Raw genomic sequence first — 18,199 nt, 5'->3', positions numbered from 1 at the left:
ATTCCCAGAAGCTTTTTTACATGCTTAATCCCTAAGGCTCTGACAGAATCCTGCTGTTCTTGCTGAACGATTCCATTATGCAAATATTTAGGCTGGAACTTTGACATCCACAAACATTTACTTCACTGTCCTGAGTCACATGATCCAGAGAGCTCAGAACATACGGAGCCCAGGCTCCTACTGACATGAAAGCTACGGGCTCTCATGAGTCCACACCTCTGAGAGGAAACTCCGTGCTCACATGCGGCTAAGTGGAGCTCCATCCAGAAAGGAGATGAAGCCGTTTATGGGTTGTTACTATTCTAACGTGGTCTTGAATCAGTCTTAGGGGCTCCTCATCTTAACCCTCCCTCTTCCTTTTTCTCCTCCACATAAGCTATGAAACCCTCACTTCCAATCCCTTGAGGCAGATGCCACGAAAAGGTCTGAAGAGGTTTTAGAAGAAATTTGGGGACTCTAGAGCTCTGGCAGGCCACTGTGCCTAAGGAACTCAGGAAAACAGAGGAAAAAGCCAAACTCACTTCATCCACACGCCCAACAGCTCCGTAGATCCTGGCCGTTTGTCCAATGAGGTAGGGGAATTTCTCACTGGTCTCTTTCAGCATTGGAAGGAAACTGGTCAAAGCCAGTGGCTCATAGCTGGCTATCTCTATAAGAATGTTCAGAATGGCGTCATTGTGGGCTGCATCCTTCAAATGCTTGATGAGGAAAGGAACACCATTCTGCACTACCTGCAGACAGAGAGATGAGGAGGGGAGAAAGAATAGACAATTAGAGAAGCTTAATTAAATCAGAATTCATTTGAGAGCCAACACTTTGAGTATTACATATGAACTCAACACATCCTGGATTATTACGCTCACAGGAACTCAGGCAAATGTCTAGCCTTGGGAATGTAAAATGTACAATAAAATCTTCAGGACTTGCAGTTTCTTTCTTTTCTTCATCTGGGCCCAGCTATGGAAGAATAAAGCTTACATCATGCTTTGAGGCTGCTACTCATGAACCAAGGTTTCATGTGGAGGAATGTTCCATTTCTTCTACCAACTACAGGAGCTATGATTTAGAGGATAATGGAGATGTGTAAGAAGCTTTTTACCCAAAGCCTTCAATTTGGGAAAATACCGTTGAGACAGTTCAGCAATAACAACAGGAAAGATTTCCTACACTGCCTTCAATCTTCCATTTTGATCCAAGAAAATAGCAATTGGATAAAATTACTAAAGCAAAATGATTTCTACCATGTTCCCATTGCCCCGACATTTCTTTCTAGATTCTCAAATGCTTTTATAAATGTAAAATGAAATAATTCATAGGAAAACATGTGATTTTGGGGTAGAATAAAGTCACTACATTAGTACATAGACTTATGGCATACTGAGAATTTAAGGAATTGCTTTGTCTACTAAAATAAAAGAACTAGGAAAGAAAAAAATCATGGAAAGTTAAACGAGTAAAGAAAATGGGCCATCATGTTTCTGTTAGGCTTATTTCTTTTGTTTGCTATTGGTTGGCTCTTTTTTTTTTTTTTTGTCTTGTTCCTTTTTTTGGTAAGGTAGCTTGTAAGTGTAGTTGAGTGTTGGAATTGAATCTGGTGTACTGTTTCCCTTCCATAAACAACACGATTACTCAAGCCAGGCAACGGGGGTGATTCCCAGTCCTGTCCCTCCTATGCCAGTGATCACCAAGGCCTGTCCATTCCCCTTGCCCGACACCCCACATGTGTCTACCCACCCTCTCCCCCATTTCCCCACTCCTCCTCCTTCTCCCATCCACACACATCCACTGAGCCCTTTCTGTAGCCCCTGGTGTTCTAGGTGCTGGGGTTATTAGAGCTGCTTGCATATCCGACAGGATTCCTTCCGGACACAAGTGACTACATCAGGGCTGCACAGTTACAGAAGGTAACCCAGTGCAGGCTGGAGGCTCAGCAAAGGCCCCTCTGTGGGGACATCCACTGAGACCAGGATCCCATAGCCATGCATGTGGACAGTTCCAGCGCCCCAACAGGTCCTCTGCCTTCCGTCTTGCTTGTCCAGTGCCCTCCCATCCTGTGGTCACAGTGGTGTCCCTTCCCTTCATGATGCCCGCGTCCACTGCAGTCCTTGCTGTCCAGACAGAAGCTTGGCCCCGCCCCCTCACACTCAGCCCCGCCTCCTCATCTCCTCTCTCTCTCTCTCTCTCTTTGCATCCTACCTCCTCCAACAGCATGCTTCAATTATCCTGTATTGCTCCAAAAATGTTCCTCACCCACCAAGCTTGCTTCTTGTGTCTCGCTGGGGCTTTTACTCATCTGATTTGTTCTACTTGGGATTCTCATTCTCCGGAGAGCTTGCGAGGCCTTTGATGAACTGGTCCTTCCTGAAAGTCTGTGGCTGTCACCTTTCTGCCTCAGTCCAGCTTCCATGGAGCCCTTATTGGCTCTGGGCTCCTTGCACCTCCTTCTCCTCCTGCCTCCCCTTTCTCAGCACTGGTTTGGATGCCTGTGATTCAGGCTGGACTGAACTCCAGCAGGTTGAGAATCATGGTGATTTTGTGCTTGTGGGTTCCCAGTGCTTAGCACAGCAGATGAGTTGATAAATATTGAGGATTAATCAGTGGAGGGGAAATCTAAATAATTTTGTAGGGTGACATTTGAAAAAAACATCATTCTCACTCCACAGCTGAGTGATTGTAGATGTTTAACATAAACAACATAGTTGAAGGATGAGCAGAATTATCGTACGTATGTATAGATCGAACTTCATATTGGGACGGGTATTCTGGGAAGGAAAGGACGAGGCTGGTTTCCAGGATGAACCCGCAGTTCTGTGAGGCTGCCTGTGCCTCGGGAAGCGGCTGTGTCCCGCAGGGATCCCTGGCACTAAGGTAGAAGCCACAGCCAGCTGCTCTGGGTCAGGTTCACACCCAACCCGGGACTATTAGAAAAGGAAAATGCTCACGCATTTCCTGCCCCTTCCATCCAATTCCACATCCCAATCCTTGCTATGCAGATCATGTGCCTGGAAACCATGCCCAACAGGACATGAAGCTCTAGCCATACTAGCTAGCTTCGTTACTGAGTCTGAATGCCAGCCATACACCCCAAATCTTGCAGGACACTGTTGTATTGTTTATACCTTAAAGAAAATAAGGAGGAAAGAAAGAAAGAAAGAAAGAAAGAAAGAAAGAAAGAAAGAAAGAAAGAAAGAAGAAAGGAAGGAAGGAAGAAAGAAAGGAAAGAGTGAAGGAAAAAGAGAAGGAAGGAAGGAGGGAGGAAGGGAGGAAGGAAGAAAGAAGGAAGGAAGGAAAGAAGGGAAAGAAAAAAGGAAGGAAAAAAGAAAGGGAAAGGAGAAGGGAGGAGAGGAGGGAAGAGGAGAAGAGAGGAAGGGAGAAGAGAGGAGGAGGGAGGAGGGGAGAGGGTGTCTGGAAAAGGGTCTCTGATATATACTTTTGGGCACCACTGAATCTGCAGAAATAGGAAAGGGCAGAGAAACTGAGCCCGTAAGCAAAGTAATAATAGTTTTAGATATGAAACCTGATTTGGTTATTTTGCTGTGCATTCCTAATAACACTGATAGAAAACAGCTATTTCTTGAAGCTTATCACACACACACACACACACACACACACACACACACACACACACACACACACACACACACACACACAGAGGAAAAGCAGTGCTATGGGCTTAGGATGGATTGTTCTTAGATTGTTCTCAGACATTTCCTCAGGCTGGTGTCCTTAGCGCTGCCTGGTAGGAACTGGCATCAAATCTCAGAGAAAAGTCTGGAGTCTGCTGGGAGCTGAGGAAGAATGGGAGCTCACTGGCTGGACAGGCATACCCTGCAGCTCCAGGGAGTGTGGCTGTTGCAGTGACCTGGGCTGGAGATAGAACCCAGGCCTTACATATGGCAGGCAAACACTCAGCCCTTGAGCTCCACCCCCAGATCAATACTTTATTAGATGAGCTATTGACAATCTGATCTTGAGGGTCCAAAAATCTAGAAATAAAACCTGAGAAGTGGGAAGAGAGGGTTTTTTTTTTTTTTTTTTTTTTTGTTCACATGCTTGAATCTTGGATCAAGCCTTATCTGAAGTCCTGTTTGACTTTTCTACCACATTGACTTTAGATAGCTTCCATGATTGGAAGTCCTCTGGCTTGGGCTCTGTGTTCCTAGTAATCACCAATACCCTCATCATTTCAATCTTTCATTTAAATACAAACAACAGTGGATGTGCTATCTAGAAAATGAGGCTTTGCTCTCATTATGGGCTGATTTCCTCACAAATGATGTGTAGATCTTTTCCTCGGCCCAACCTGAGAAACTACTTATTTTTAACCCTGTATAAACTTAGTAGACATGCACTAAGGGTTTGGGATCTAGATCAATGGTAGAATGCTTGCCTAACTTCAGCATTCAATCTCCAGCAAACAGAAAATAATAAGCCAGCACTGAAACTGCCCCGCAGTGACTACAGATTTGCACTATGGCTTGCCTTTGTTGTACCTGGGAAGGATCATTTCTGGTATCAGTTGACTGGTTACATTCTATCTGTGTGTCTGTGAGAACAATTGTCAGTACAATCAACATCTCAGTGGGTAGGTAGAATAAAGCACATTGTCCTTCCAATGTGCATACTACCACTGGTGAAAAATGCAAATAAAATAAAAATAATAGAATAAAATAGAATAGAATAAAAATTTTGCTTTGCCTGATTGGTGTTCCTGTCCTCAATCAGATTCTCCTCCCTCACTATTCCTCCAGTTCTTAGGGTTTGGGACTTGAGGGCCACACCGCAGGCTTTCCTGGGTCTCCAGCTGGCAAACAACAAAGTGGAACTCTTAGCCTTCATAATTGCAGGAGCCAGTTCATCTATACATGTACACAGATGCATACACACAGGTATGGGAAGTGGCTGAGAGCTTTCCCTGAAGAACTGTTGTTTATTTATGCATGAGTGAGGAGAAGCCCTGAGTATACCATTCCTTCCCTCCATCAGGAACTACATCCTGTTGTTTGCAGCAAGTGTACAAGGCGCAGTTACCTCCACGTGTTTTCTCTTTGCTGCTACATGCAAAAGCTTCAGTAGATGGTACTGTTCTGGCGGCTCCAGCTGAGACATCAAGGCCAGGAGTTCACTCAGGCGTCTGTTAATTGGTTGAGGCTGCTTTTCATACACAGCAGGTAGCACCCTCAGCAACATGACATTTCCTGTGGGGTGAACCAGAAAAGGCTTCATCAGTCGGCATGCAGAAGAAACAACATTGATGTCAATACATACCTTTGCACTTTATAATGCATTACATAGCAAGGCCAGTAACTGTTTTCTGTTGGGGGAGAAAAAACCCCACAGTATCTTATTCTGGGGAAAGAAAAAAAACTCCACTAAAGCATGATTTAAGCTGATTTCATGAAAGGGACTGTTTCATGATACAATCAGTACTCTTATCCAAGTAAAAATTTTCCCGAGTAATGTACCTCGGGGAAACAAGGCACATTTGACAGTAAGCAGGCCACGCCCAGTGGAGAATTCCTGACAAGGAGCCAGGTTTCAATGATGCTAAAATGGAAAGTCAGTGGTGTTGAAAGCTTGAACCCAAATGAAACTGAACGAAGAGAAAAAAATTGGGAAAAACCACAGAGGAATGTCTTCACATTCCTGAGGGCCACAAAGAATGATGGAGGTCAAGGACATTCGGAAAGCAGGCATTGTGTTAGGAATAGTTAAAAAGTAGCCATGCGGATTTAAGTCCCTAACTTTTGCACTCTTTGAAGGGCCTCAGTTTGTCACATGTGATTTGCCTCCACAAGGTGTGCAGACACCGGGATTTCAAGTGGCAACACCTCAAGAGAAAATATTCCATAGGCAAGCAACATATGGGAGCCATCTGTTTATTGCTTGATGGTATGGATTTTTTTTTCTCTTGCTCCCAAATTCCTCTTAAATACTTAAGCATCTCAGAGGAATTGGTTTCTAGGGATTTCTTGGACAAGAATTTTCTTGACAGTATTTACTTTTTCATTTTTTTTTTCTTGGCAACACCAGAGATTGAACCTAGGACCTCACACATGCTAAGCAACATTCTACCACTGAGCTAAACATACCCCAGCCCCAAATGATTTTCTTTTAAATTTGGCTTTGTTTATAGGAGACATACATGGACAGAATTTTTTAAAAGCAGGAACTGTACACACATAGATCTTCATTAAGAGGTGAGGATGCACTCCTAGGTAAAAGATACTTAATAATGGGTATGAAGGAAAGAATTCTCAAATATTTTGAGGTTTTACAGAATATCAATGCTTACCTTTAGTGAAAGGGATAAAAATGAATGTATTTGGTGACAATAAATATTGAGAATTGTTTTTCCCATTTGTATTTTTTGGACTCAGCTCAAACATGTCTTAGTTGTATGCCCACAGAATGTAAGGTGTTGGAAATACTCAGATTAAAAAAAAATTGTATCCATTACATTACATTTTCAACAACTTTATGTAATTTATTTGTTTTCTGTTTATCACTTAATAAGAGCTTCCTAAAGGATTGAAAGTGGGGTGTTTGTGTGTGTGTGTGTGTGTGTGTGTGTGTGTGTGTGTGTGTGTGTGCACGAGTGCATGTATGCCCATATTGGGGCTTGAACTTTGGACCAGGTGCTCTCCCTTAGCTTTTTTTGCTCAAATTTAGATCCTTATCCCTGGAGCCATAGGTCTAATTTCAGCTTTTTGATGGTTACTTGGAGATAAGAGTCTCACAGAGCCAGGTGCCATGGTTCTGGCCTGTAATCCTAGCTACTCAGGAGGCTGAGATCTGAGGATCATGGCTCAAAGCCAGCCCATGCAGAAAAGTCTGTGAGACTTTTTTTTTTGTCTTTTCTTTTGTGGTACTGGGGATCGAACCCAGGACGTTCCACTTGCTAGGCAAGCGCTTTGCCACTGAGCTACATCCCAGCCCAGTGTGCAAGACTCTTATCTCCAATGAATCACCAGAAAACCAGAAGTGGCGCTGTGGCTCAAAGTGGTAGAGCGCATGGGCTGGGAAGTTGGCTAAGTGGTAGAGTGCTTGCCTTGCATGAATGAGGCCCTGAGTTCGATTCCTCACCACCACATAAGCAGAAAAAGCTGGAAGTAGTACTGTGGCTCAAGTGGTAGAGTGCTAGCCTTGAGCTGAAGAGCTGAGGGACAGCACCCAGGCCCAGAGTTCAGGCCCCACGACCAACAACAACAACAACAACAAAATGCTCAGTGGCAAAGTGCTTGCCTAGCAAGTATGATGTCTTGGGTTCGATCCTCAGTACCAAAAAATAAAAGACAAAAAAAAAAGTGATAGAGCACTTGCCTTGAGCCAAAAAGCTCAGGGCCAGTGCCCAGGTCCTGAGTTAAAGCCCACCACCAACAACGCAAAGAAAAGACTTCTTTGCTCAGGTTGGCTTTGAACCATGATCCTTAGATCTCAGGCTAGTATTATAGACATGAAGCACTGGTACCCAGAAGGATTGAGAGTTGAGTGCAGCACTGAATTTGTACGGAACACACTAGGTCACAGGTCTTAGTTATAGTGACATGATGACCATCTTCTGATGGAAGATGTCATGATGTGGGACAGAAACACCACAAGTGGCTTTTTGTACAATGGTAACCAAAGGCCTAGAAGGAGAACTGTCACTAGCTTAGAGGAGAGAATCCTAGCTCAGTCATTTTCAGCTGAGCTCAATTTTAAATCAAGTAATAAAAAAGTCAATGCAGAATAATTTTCTGTGTTAGAAACTGATGCTAGAATGTGCCCATCAATCTATAAGTAAACCCACAGGTGGTATGCAAGTGGTTCCAAATGAATCTACTGAAGGATAATAGACTATGGAAAGCTCAAATAGTATAGTTCTTTGAGAAGATTAAGTCAAAGCCCAGTAAAATAAGGACCAGGAAATGGGTACCTGCAAGAGGGGATTGTGGGGCCAAAGGGAAAGAGGTAGATGAAGCTGGAAATGGGGAGAATTCAGGCAAGAATTCATTGTATATACCACAGAATTAAGAAAAATAAGGGAAGGGGTGGGTCAAAGGAGGTGGAAATGTTGAAGGGATCACACAAACTGCTCTGCTGAATGGCAAAAAATGACTTAAAAATGAAGAAAAGTGAGGGATGGGGAGGAGGCGGCTGGGAGCGTGGGTGAGAGGGTTGGACAGGCAACATTGATCAAACAGCACCATATCCATAAACTGCTTTCTTGAATGCGAACTCCCTTGTACAACTATTCAAAGATAATAAAATAGTATCCAGAAAAGGGAAACTGGTGAACACAGCTGGATGAAGAAATCTCGTTCTCATTCATAAATTATGACAGTAGGCAATAAGGGCAGGGGCCAGACACCGTCCATCACCTTGTGCCGTAATTGTTTCCTGTGAGTTTCATTGTTCTCCCTGAAGACAATCTCCACGCAAGAATCGGTGTTTCTCTACATGGGAAATCTTCACACCATTAGTACATGTGTATGTCTCCATAATCTTTTGCATGACTTCACATTTTATGAATAACATCGTAGGTTACAGTGGATTAATTATGATGTAGTTATGTTGTACGGTGATATTAATTATAGGATAGTATATCCTACTACATGATATACCATATGCAGTAACATATTTTTCCATTCCTGTTGACGTGTTTTTTTTTTTTTTTGAGGATTTTCTCCATTTGTTCTCATAGCTGGACGGTGTTCTGTTTATAGATGTGGGCAGCAGCTCTCTAATCCACCCTACAGCTGATTCCACGTTTACCAACCCATGTCACCTTCTCCAATGAGTCTTGGGTCTGTCCAGGTGCTGGGACCACAGAATTCGGTAGCAAGGCAGATTCCCCAAATGGGTTTCTAGATCTTCCCAAAGCCTCTGCACAGAGGATGCGTTTGTTTTCTGTGGCCGTCACAGCGGAGGATGGCAAAGTAAGTGTACCGTCTTCCGTGGACGTAATTCCAGGCTGGACAGGCACGTTCCCGGCTGAGGTCAGGGCCAGGCAGGCGCGCCGGTCGGGGTGGGAATCCCGCGCAGCCCCCCCCCCCCCGTACCAGATGGTGATTTCTGCACCCCTGTGCTCCCGACCCCCCCCCCCAACTCCCCCAGCCCGGCCAATCCAAGTCACCACTGATCTCCAGAGGACAGTGGGAGTCCAGTTCCTCTTCTCTCTCCCCGCTGGCCCTCCTCCAATCAGGGTAAACCATTGTGCAAGCTCTCGGCTCCCCGACCTCCCCCGTCCCCTCCCCCACAAGCTGGAACTCGCTTCGCGCGCGCAGGGCGGCGTTGCGCGTTTGGCCCCGCACGGACTCGCGGTCCTTATTAAGGGCCGGGCTGGGCCCGGGCTCACACCCCCTCCGCGGCTGGGCTCCAACGCGGCCAGCCCCCGCGCTCCTTCCCAGGCCGGCGCTCACATCCCCTCCGCGGCCCCGACGCGCTCCTCCCTGGCCATGCGGCTCCCCGCGCTGCTGCTGTGTGCGCTGAGCGCCGTCGCGGGCGCCGGCCCCGCGGACGACTACGAGCTCCTGTACGTGAACCTGGATAACGAGCTGGAACCCGCGCAGCTCCCCACCGACGAGCGTGAGTCTCCCGGCTCCCCCGCCGCGGCGCCTCTCGGGTCCCGCTGACCCCCGGCGCGCACGGCACAAAGACGATCGCGCAGACAGGGGTCTGCGCCTAGAGATTCACCCGGGGGGCGCTCTGGAGACCTGCACGCATCTGCTTTGGGGGTGTCCTTCAGAGGAGGGGTGCTAGGAGCAGGAGGGATCTGGTACCTCCGGGGAGATAGGCCGGGACCAGAGGCCCCTGGGGAGATCGGCCGGTACCTGGGACCTCTGGGGAGATCGACCGGGACCTGGGATCCCCAGGGAGGCCGGCAGTGGACCTGGGACCCCCGGGGAGGCGCGGGAAGGCCCCGGGCGGGCCGGTGACCGGTGCGTGTGTGTCCCGCTCCCTAGCCACGCCGTGCGACTGCCGCCGCGAGCCCTCGGAGTGGGACAAACTGTTCACCATGCTGGAGAACTCGCAGATGCGGGAGGCCATGCTGCTGGAGGCCACCGACGCGGTGCTCCGCGGGGAGATGCAGAGGCTGCGAGCGGAGCTGGGCCGGCTGGCGGGCGGCCTGGCCCGGCCATGCACCGCGGGCCCCGGGGAGGCCCGGCTGGCCCGGGCGCTGGACGAGCTGCTGCAGGGCAGCCGCGACGCGAGCCGCCGGCTGGCGCGCCTGGAGGACGCCGAGACGCGGCGCCCGGCGGCGGCGGCGGAGGCGGAGGCCGGGCGCGCCCTGAGTGCGATGCTGCGCGAGCTGCGGGAGACCCGCACGGAGCTGCGGGCGGTGCGCCGGTGGGCTGCCCGCCACGGGCTGCCGGCAGGTAAGGTCCGGGCCGCGGGGACCCGCGGGGACCCGCACGCCCTCCCTCCCCCCCGTCGCGTTGCGATTGCGCCGGGTCCACTCCGTGGGAACGCACGGCCCCGGCGGTCCCCCACCGCGCGCACCCCGTTCCCGGCCGGAAATCTCCCTTTCAAAACGACCCCCGACCCGAGAGGCCGGAGGAGGTTGGGGACGGTAACCGTCACAGCCCTGACCCAGACCCCGGGGCCCCTACGCCGGTTCCGCCAGCCCCGCTGGACCTCACCCCCCCTGCCCCCACACACCCCGCGGCTCGCTTTCCCTCCGCTCGGGATTTCCTCCTCTCCTGATTCTATCGGGCCCCTGTCTTCGGGGAGCTCGGATTTCTCCGCACTACGTCCGGCAGACTTCCAGCCGAGTTGACCCGCCCTCCGCCGGCTCCTCCCGCGCCTTCCCCGCGCCTTCTCCCCGGGGTGGACCGCGAGGGTCAGGGGCTGTCGGTGACCCTCCCCGCCCGTGGTAGCCCGAGACTCGAGGGCCACCGACCAGGGACCCACGATTGTCCGTGGCCTCCCTGAAGCCAGAATCACACAGGGTGAGGGAGGGAGGAGAGAAGGTCCTGGAAGCCAGAAGTAACACTGCAGAAGTCAACTTTGCTAAAAACAAAACAACACCCAATACGTGCGTTGTTTTAGAAGGTCAGTGCGGGGACATATAATTCGAATGTTTCATGAGAAATCTCAGAAACAACACAATTGCAAGCAATCCCCCCACCCATTATTTCCAAGCAAACGAGGGGGGGGACCGTTCCTAAGCCTGTGGGGGCACAGGCTTCATCGGATCTGCTGAGGCAGGTTGTTTGTCTTCTCCTAAGTATCGGAGATCGCGAGTCAGTGGAGTAGTTCCTGAGCTGTGAAGTAAGCTTCAGACAGAAAGCGTAAAATCCAACATACAGTAGAGCTCCTCAACTGGTAGCAAACAGTTCTGTGCTATTGTCATGCACGGATTTAGTCTATTTGCACATACAGGGTACATAAAATCCGGGAGCAGTTCCTCCAATAAATCTTTCCCCTGCCAGCCTCACTCCCAAGGGGGGGGGGCTAATCATCTTGCTGGCCCTTTAAGAACCTGGTTTTAATTTTGTTTAATCTTTGATAGAATAGAAAGACTAGCTAAAAGTCACTTTGTGATTGTGCTTCTGCCATTTAAAAGAGGAATCAAGAGATTCTATCACTGGTCTCCCAATCCCTCCACCCCCCAAAAAAATTCCACAGAAATCTTCCAACATGAGCTTCCACCAGGCACTGTACCCCAGCCAGAGAAATCGGGGTCTCCCAGGCTCCATCAAGGGGCTCTGTGGAATGCAAACCTGACCCCTGGCCCTGCTTCAACAGAGACTTAGTAAATTACATTGCAGTCAGCTCCCTCTTGAGTACCTCCTTACTGAAACCTAGCCCAGATCCGAATCCGCAAACACCCACAGATATGACAACCTCTGTCCCACAAGCTTTGATTTTATTAATAGGGCAAGGAAAAGCATCACACCAAGCAAATCTAATCAAAAATGCCTCATTAAGGGCTGGGAAGGTGGCTCAGTGGTAGAGCGCTTGCCTTGCATGCATGAGGCCCTGGGTTTGATTCCTCAGCACCACATAAGCCAAAAAAAAAAAAAAAAAAAAAGCCGGAGTGGCACTGTGGCTCAAGTGATAGAGCGCTAGCCTTGAGGTGAAGAGCTGAGGGACAGCACCCAGGCCCAGAGTTCAGGCCCTACAACTGGACCCCCCCCCCAAAAAAAATGCCTCATTAGGGACTGGGAAAGTGGTGCAGTGGTAGCATGCTTACCTTGCATGCATGAGGCCCTGGGTTGGATTCCTCAGCACCACATAAGCAGAAAAAAGCCAGAAGTGGTGCTGTGGCTCAAGTGGTGCTGTGGCTCAAGGCAATAACCTTGAGCTGAAGAGCTGAGGGACAGTACCAAGGCCCAGAGTTCAGACCCCATGACGGTAAAAAAAGCCTCATTAAAAATTAATTTACAAGGGCTGGGAAGGTGGCTCAGTGTTATAGTGCTTGCCTTGCATGTATGAGGCCCTGAGTTTGATTCCTCAGCACCACATAAGCAGAAAAAGCCAGAAATGGTGCTGTGGCTCAAGTGGTAGAGTGCTAGCCTTGAGCTGAAGAGCTGAGGGACAGCACCCAGGCCCAGAGTTCAGGCCCCATGACCAACAAAAAGAAAAATAATAATAAAATTACAAAACCTCTGACATTAAGTTTTTCACAGAACAATCGGAATTTTCAGGGGTGACAAGACCAGTGCCATGCATTAGTATTGTGCTTGGTTGTTTGATTTCTTTCTTTTTGTACCAGTATTGACTGGGGCTTGATCTCAGGGCCTGGACACTGTCCCTTAGCTTTTGTTTTGCTCAAGACTGGCACTCTACCACTTGAGCCATGGCTTCACTTCTGGCTTTTTGCTGGGTCATTGGAAATTAGAATCTCTTGGGTTTGTCTCCCCAGGTTGGTTTTGAACTGTCACTCTTAGCCTTCTGGATAGCAAGGATGACAGCTGTGAGCACTGAAATCAGGGCTCTTGTGTTACTTTTATATGACTTTGCTAGATCACTGCATCTTTTTTGACTTTCATTGAAAGATCAATTCTACTTCTGCTTACTGTTTTCAGGACCGAGCCTGGATCAGAGCCACCTGTTGGGCAGTAACACAGGCTATCAAAAAACTTTAAATGGAAGCATGTAAAGTTTTGTTTCCTGGAAGATCTGTCTAGTCCCCAATTTGTCTTTACATGCTATAGGAATCACTATTTTATGGTTCATCTTCTTTAGGTTGTTATAAAGTGAACGCTTAATCTCAATTTAGTTTCTAAAAATTTCCCTCTCTATATACATATATATTCTCCAGAAATCTGAGCTTATCTGTGAAAGGCTTTGGCACCACCATTCCCCAAACATACCTATGTCTTCTCTTCCAGCTCTCAGCCCAGTCATGTGGCCTTGGGAGGGACATGGTTAACAGCAGACTGAACTCTTGGCCTGATGTTAATTCTTCCTAAGGGCTCTTCTGCAGAAATGTGTTCTCCAATGAGGCTCTTTGAAAAAAGAAGTCACTACTCAAAGATTTTTCTATTCCTGCTTAACTATTGAGCTCAGGCTTTTTCACTTACAACTATCACTGAACCATACTTCTACTTCCAGCTTTTTACTGGTTCATTGGAGATAAGAGTCTCACACTTCTCTGCTGAGGCTGGTTTTGAATCACAATCAGATCTCAGCCTCCAGAGTAACTAGAATTACAGTTTTGGGCCACTGTAAGGGTTTATTTGACCAAGTTAAGCGTTTTTAAGCATGTCCTTAACCCATTAAGTCCTTTTTGAGTGCTACACACCTTGTTTCTTACAGACTCACAGAGGAGGTAGGGCCTTTTATACAGAATACTAAAGCCTAGCGACTAGGGGCTTGCCAAGAGCTGCCCAGTCCCTAATAGCAGCATAGCAAGCTGAATTTCAGTGACATAGCCAAATGTAAGGATTCTGTTATTAGGAGGCAGTGGAGTGTGAAAGGGGCTTCCGCAAGCAGGCTGTCCACATTAAAACCCAAGTTTAAAAACCTCATCAACTAGACATGCACAGCCATACCCAAATGTGTGGTATATGAAGGTGGATTTCCAGGTTCCATTGCTGATGTGGAATTCCACTTAATGATGGAGACTGGGCTAGGTGCATTGAGCTTCACAGTTTGTTATTCAAGGAACCCAGGCATAGCAAGAAGAGGAGATGGTGCTGAGCTCCAGATCCTTGGAGCTTACAGGATCATTGTCTGATGTAACTCAATGTGACTGGACCACTAGAAAAGCAGCAACAAAGAAAAGATGGCAGTTGGAGGGGAGGGATTGTGAGGCCTGGTTCTCATTATTGTGCAGGCTGGGGCTGGTTGGCCGGGTTTTTCTTCTCTTTGGGGTTCAGGCAGGGTGGGGGGAAGGTGGGAGGCGGCAGACAGTGGACAGAGGCCTCTCCATCACCAGCGATGTGCATGGTGATGTCAGTTAGATGCCCGGAGTGCACGTGTCTCACGCCCGCCCCTCTCCCCCCACTCTCGCCCGGCAGGCTGTGAAGTGGCCCTCGTGTTCCCGATGCGCTCCCCGCGGATCTTTGGCAGTGTGCACCCCGTGCGGCCCTTGCAGCTGCGCGCCTTCAGCGCGTGCCTCTGGGTGCGGGCCTCGGAGGTGCTCAACAAGACCGTCCTCTTCTCCTACGGCACGGAGCAGAGTCCACGCGAGATGCAGCTCTCCCTGGGTCCCCGCACCGTGGAGCTGGTGGTGGGCGGGGAAGGGCAGGGGCTGGCGGCGGCGCGGGCCGTGGCCCCCGGGCGGTGGACGCACCTGTGCGGCACGTGGGCATCGCGGGGCGGCCGCGCCTCCCTGTGGGCCGACGGGCAGCTGCTGGCCGCCGCGGCGGAGGTGGCCGCCGGCCATCAGGTCCCTGCGGGCGGCGCCCTGCGGATCGGCCAGGAGGGCGGCCGAGGGGCCAGCGGCGTGGACGACGCTCCTGCCTTCTCGGGGTGGCTCACCGGCTTCAACATCTGGGACCGTGTCTTGAGCGAGGCCGAGATCCACGAGGCCGGCGGGGACGAGTCCTGCCACGTCCGCGGGAACGTGGTCGGCTGGGGCGTCACCGAGATCCTGCCCCATGGTGGCGCGCAGTACCTCTCTTAGGCCGCCACCGCCTGCCCGCCCCACGTGCGACACGGACACGGGCGCCCTGCGGAGCCGGCCGGAGGACCCCACGCGTGCGCGGACACGCGGCGCCGGACGGGCTCGTGGGGTGCGGCGGGGAGGCTGGGCCACGCACGGCCACGCACGGCCCCGTTCCCATCCCCTCCCGGGCGGCGGCGCAGAGGACAGCGGCCAGTCGCTTTGGGTTCGTCTCGCTGCGGCCTGAGCGCATCTTACGTTGCCAGGAGAACAGGAGACTCGCAGTCCTCGCTCTGATACACTCCCACACCCCCACGTGAGCTCGTAACAAGCGCGGGGGGGCCTGCACGGGGGTAACCGCGGCCCTTCCCCAGAACACAGTCGTGTAAGTTATGTTGTAAAGTGAGTTTGTATTAATTTTATTTTTATAAGTCTCTTGTAAATAAAATGTTTTATAACACTAGCTCGTGTCCTCCACTTGAATTTGGGTGAGTGAATGTGTGTGAATGTGTCAGTGTGAGTGTGTGCTGGGCACAAGGCTTGACCTCAGGGCCCACACTGTCCCCAGGCATTTTTGCACAGGGCCAGCAACGCCATCCTTGCCCTAGCTCTGAACAGCTGACTGCTGTGTGTGATGATCCTCCCCACCCTCCTCTCTGGTTGGAATGTGGGATGGCTCTGAACAGCTGACTGCTGTGTGTGATGGTCCTCCCCTCCCTCCTCTTTGGTTGGAATGTGGGATGGCTCTGAACAGCTGACTACTGTATGTGATAGTCCTCCCCACCCTCCTCTCTGACTGGAGTGTGGGATGGCTCTGAACAGCTGACTGCTGTGTGTGATGGTCCTCCCCTCCCTCCTCTTTGGTTGGAATGTGGGATGGCTCTGAACAGCTGACTGCTGTGTGTGATGGTCCTCCCCTCCCTCCTCTCTGGTTGGAATGTGGGATGGCTCTGAACAGCTGACTGCTGTGTGTGATGGTCCTCCCCTCCCTCCTCTTTGGTTGGAATGTGGGATGGCTCTGAACAGCTGACTGCTGTGTGCGATAGTCCTCCCTACCCTCCTCTCTGGTTGGAATGTGGGGTGGTGGCTGTAACTCCAGCCACCGTCTTGTACCATCAGACCCCACACTGTCACACAGATCCATACCAGTAGGGGAAAATCTGCGAGCTCAGGCTGCAGAATCCAGGACTGCTCTGCAGAGGCGAGATTCAGTTTTCCCATAACCCTGTCCAGCTTCCACTAAAGCCATGCCACTCTGCAACAATCTACAGTGCTCCCTCACCATGTGAGCATGTTCACCTCACCTTTGGTGCCATTTGCCTTTCAGGAGGCCTATTTTGGATTTGAGGACAGGAAACCACTCAGCAGATCATGTAACTTAAGGTGTCACTGACTGAGAGTCTAGGATTCTTTTCCATTGAGTCGTTTTCTGAGTGTGCACGCAATGGGGGTGGGTGCAGGCCTCCCCCTCCTACAGGGCCCCATCTGCTGGTGAAGTGGAGAAGGTGTCAGCTCTCACAGGCACCACGGTCAAGGCTGGGCTAGTAGTCCTGACAAGGCTCTTGTCTGTTCCAAAGTATCTCTCTCCAGGTTTTTATTCATATTCTATTATGTTATGTGTATTAGTACTCAGGTTGAATATTCCTAATAAAATGAAATTAATAGCTCATTACTTAAAAGTATTGGTTTAGTAATTTTTTCCCTAACAACCTGTAATGCATTACCTTAAAGCTGTTATTTTTTTTTTCAGGAAGAATTGTTCCATGGATTTTTAATGCTTGAGTATCTCTCTAGGAAGTATCAAAGTTAACAAATGGCCATGGCTCCGACTGTAATAATTTACTAGGGACCTGGCACATGGCAGGTACTACATTGTTGCTGATAACAATTCCGATGATGATGATGATGATGATGATGATGATGATATTTGAAGAATCCCAGAAATCATGATGAACAGTGGGCTGAGAAATATTCCAATTATAGATGCTTTATTGACTTACATTTAATCTGTCTTGCATGATGCATATTCTTATTGCTATGTTGGAATGAATTTTCTAACTCCATTTCTCTGAGACTTCTCACTAAGCAATGGTTTGAATCTTGTTTCACACAAAGGAAGAAATGAGATAAAATTTGCATTTATTTTTAATTAACTAGACAGCCTTTTCTGGGATGTTGTCAGTCAATCAGAAAGGAATTGGAACGCTTTTGGAGATAATATGACATTTTCTCCCCAGATTTGCTAAGTTTCCAGTCATTTGAGCCATCTTGTGGTTTGTGCCAGGGCACAAGGTGAATGGTATGTTGAAAGGGCAGACTTCCTTCTTAAGGCCCTTGCTTCAGAGATGTCACTGCTTTCCAGTTAGATACCAGTGGTGTAGACCACGTCACAGAGGTCCTGATCAACGTGTACAATAGACTTCCCTATAAGCTCTCAACACGATCCGTTAAGGCCAGAGAGATGCTCCTAATAAATCAGTCACCTTGCATGCAAGATGTGGTAGCTCATGTTGCTTCTTTTTCCCATACTGGACAGGTGGCATGGCCCGTATGCATGCAGCAAAGAATAAGTTGGGAGAATTCAGGTGACAGCTTGGCTTATTTTTTTAAATTCAAATTCAAGTGGAAGCACTCACTAATGTACCCATTAGGTATAATTTGAGTTTATTTTTGTTTTGTTTTTGTGACGTTGCTATCAGTTTTTATATCCAGTTTTCTATGTCACCTGAAATTAAAGACATGTGCTATGGACAAATATCTTAGGATAACCCATTGAATAGTTTACTCTTCTATTGCAAAGCTTCACTGTTGTATATTTATCTAGTTTTCAGGTCTGTAAGGGCTTACTTCTGCCCTTGGTTCATGCTACTTGCCTATTCTTGCACCTGTACTGTGTTCTCTTCATTGCTAGGATTTTACAACATGTTAAGGAAATTATTGCCTCCCCCCCTACTGCACAACTCCTATCTTCAAAATTGGCTGAGATATTTTATTCTGTTTTGTCTTTTTTACGGCTTTGTTGTCCTTCATAGTAATCTCAGTTGGAATTTTACTGTTTCACTGAATATGTTAAAAAGCGACATCTGAGCTACATCAAATTCTTCCATTCATGACATAGTATATTGATATATTTGCTTATCTTTGATTGCTTTCCAAAAT

The 18,199-nt window shown here is 48.8% G+C and overlaps 2 protein-coding genes across 11 annotated transcripts in view; one reads left to right on the top strand and one right to left on the bottom strand.

Annotated features, from left to right (window-relative positions):
* Positions 1–18,199, bottom strand: part of Veph1 (ventricular zone expressed PH domain containing 1) — a 144,236-nt gene that overhangs the window by 93,183 nt on the left and 32,854 nt on the right. For all 10 annotated transcript variants that reach the window (XM_070022872.1, XM_070022878.1, XM_070022879.1 and 7 more), the window contains exons 5-6: positions 5,032–5,198; positions 522–731 (exon numbers count right to left, since the gene is read on the bottom strand). In XM_070022872.1, coding sequence (XP_069878973.1) covers positions 522–731; positions 5,032–5,198 — 377 coding nt within the window. The remainder of the gene's footprint in view (positions 1–521; positions 732–5,031; positions 5,199–18,199) is intronic.
* Positions 9,240–15,487, top strand: Ptx3 (pentraxin 3). The gene is made up of 3 exons (XM_070022824.1): positions 9,240–9,570; positions 9,948–10,361; positions 14,454–15,487. Exons 1-3 carry the CDS (start codon positions 9,441–9,443, stop codon positions 15,059–15,061), a joined length of 1,152 nt encoding a protein of 383 aa, XP_069878925.1. The 5' UTR covers positions 9,240–9,440; the 3' UTR covers positions 15,062–15,487.

This window comes from Dipodomys merriami, unplaced genomic scaffold (assembly GCF_024711535.1).
Source record: "Dipodomys merriami isolate MVZ:Mamm:240054 unplaced genomic scaffold, mDipMer1.0.p SCAF_154, whole genome shotgun sequence".
Classification (NCBI taxonomy): Eukaryota; Metazoa; Chordata; class Mammalia; order Rodentia; family Heteromyidae; genus Dipodomys; species Dipodomys merriami.
The sequence above is the reverse complement of the archived record's forward strand: the minus strand, read 5'-3'. Positions and strand labels throughout refer to the sequence as shown.

What these genes read in the sequence shown, in the direction of transcription:
- Ptx3 (XM_070022824.1), top strand. Translation starts at nt 9,441, where the DNA reads ATGCGGCTCCCCGCGCTGCTGCTGTGTGCGCTGAGCGCCGTCGCGGGC. An exon ending in GCAGCTCCCCACCGACGAGC is followed by an intron (nt 9,571 to 9,947) that starts GTGAGTCTCCCG and finishes CCCGCTCCCTAG; the next exon opens with CCACGCCGTGCGACTGCCGC. An exon ending in CCGCCACGGGCTGCCGGCAG is followed by an intron (nt 10,362 to 14,453) that starts GTAAGGTCCGGG and finishes CTCGCCCGGCAG; the next exon opens with GCTGTGAAGTGGCCCTCGTG.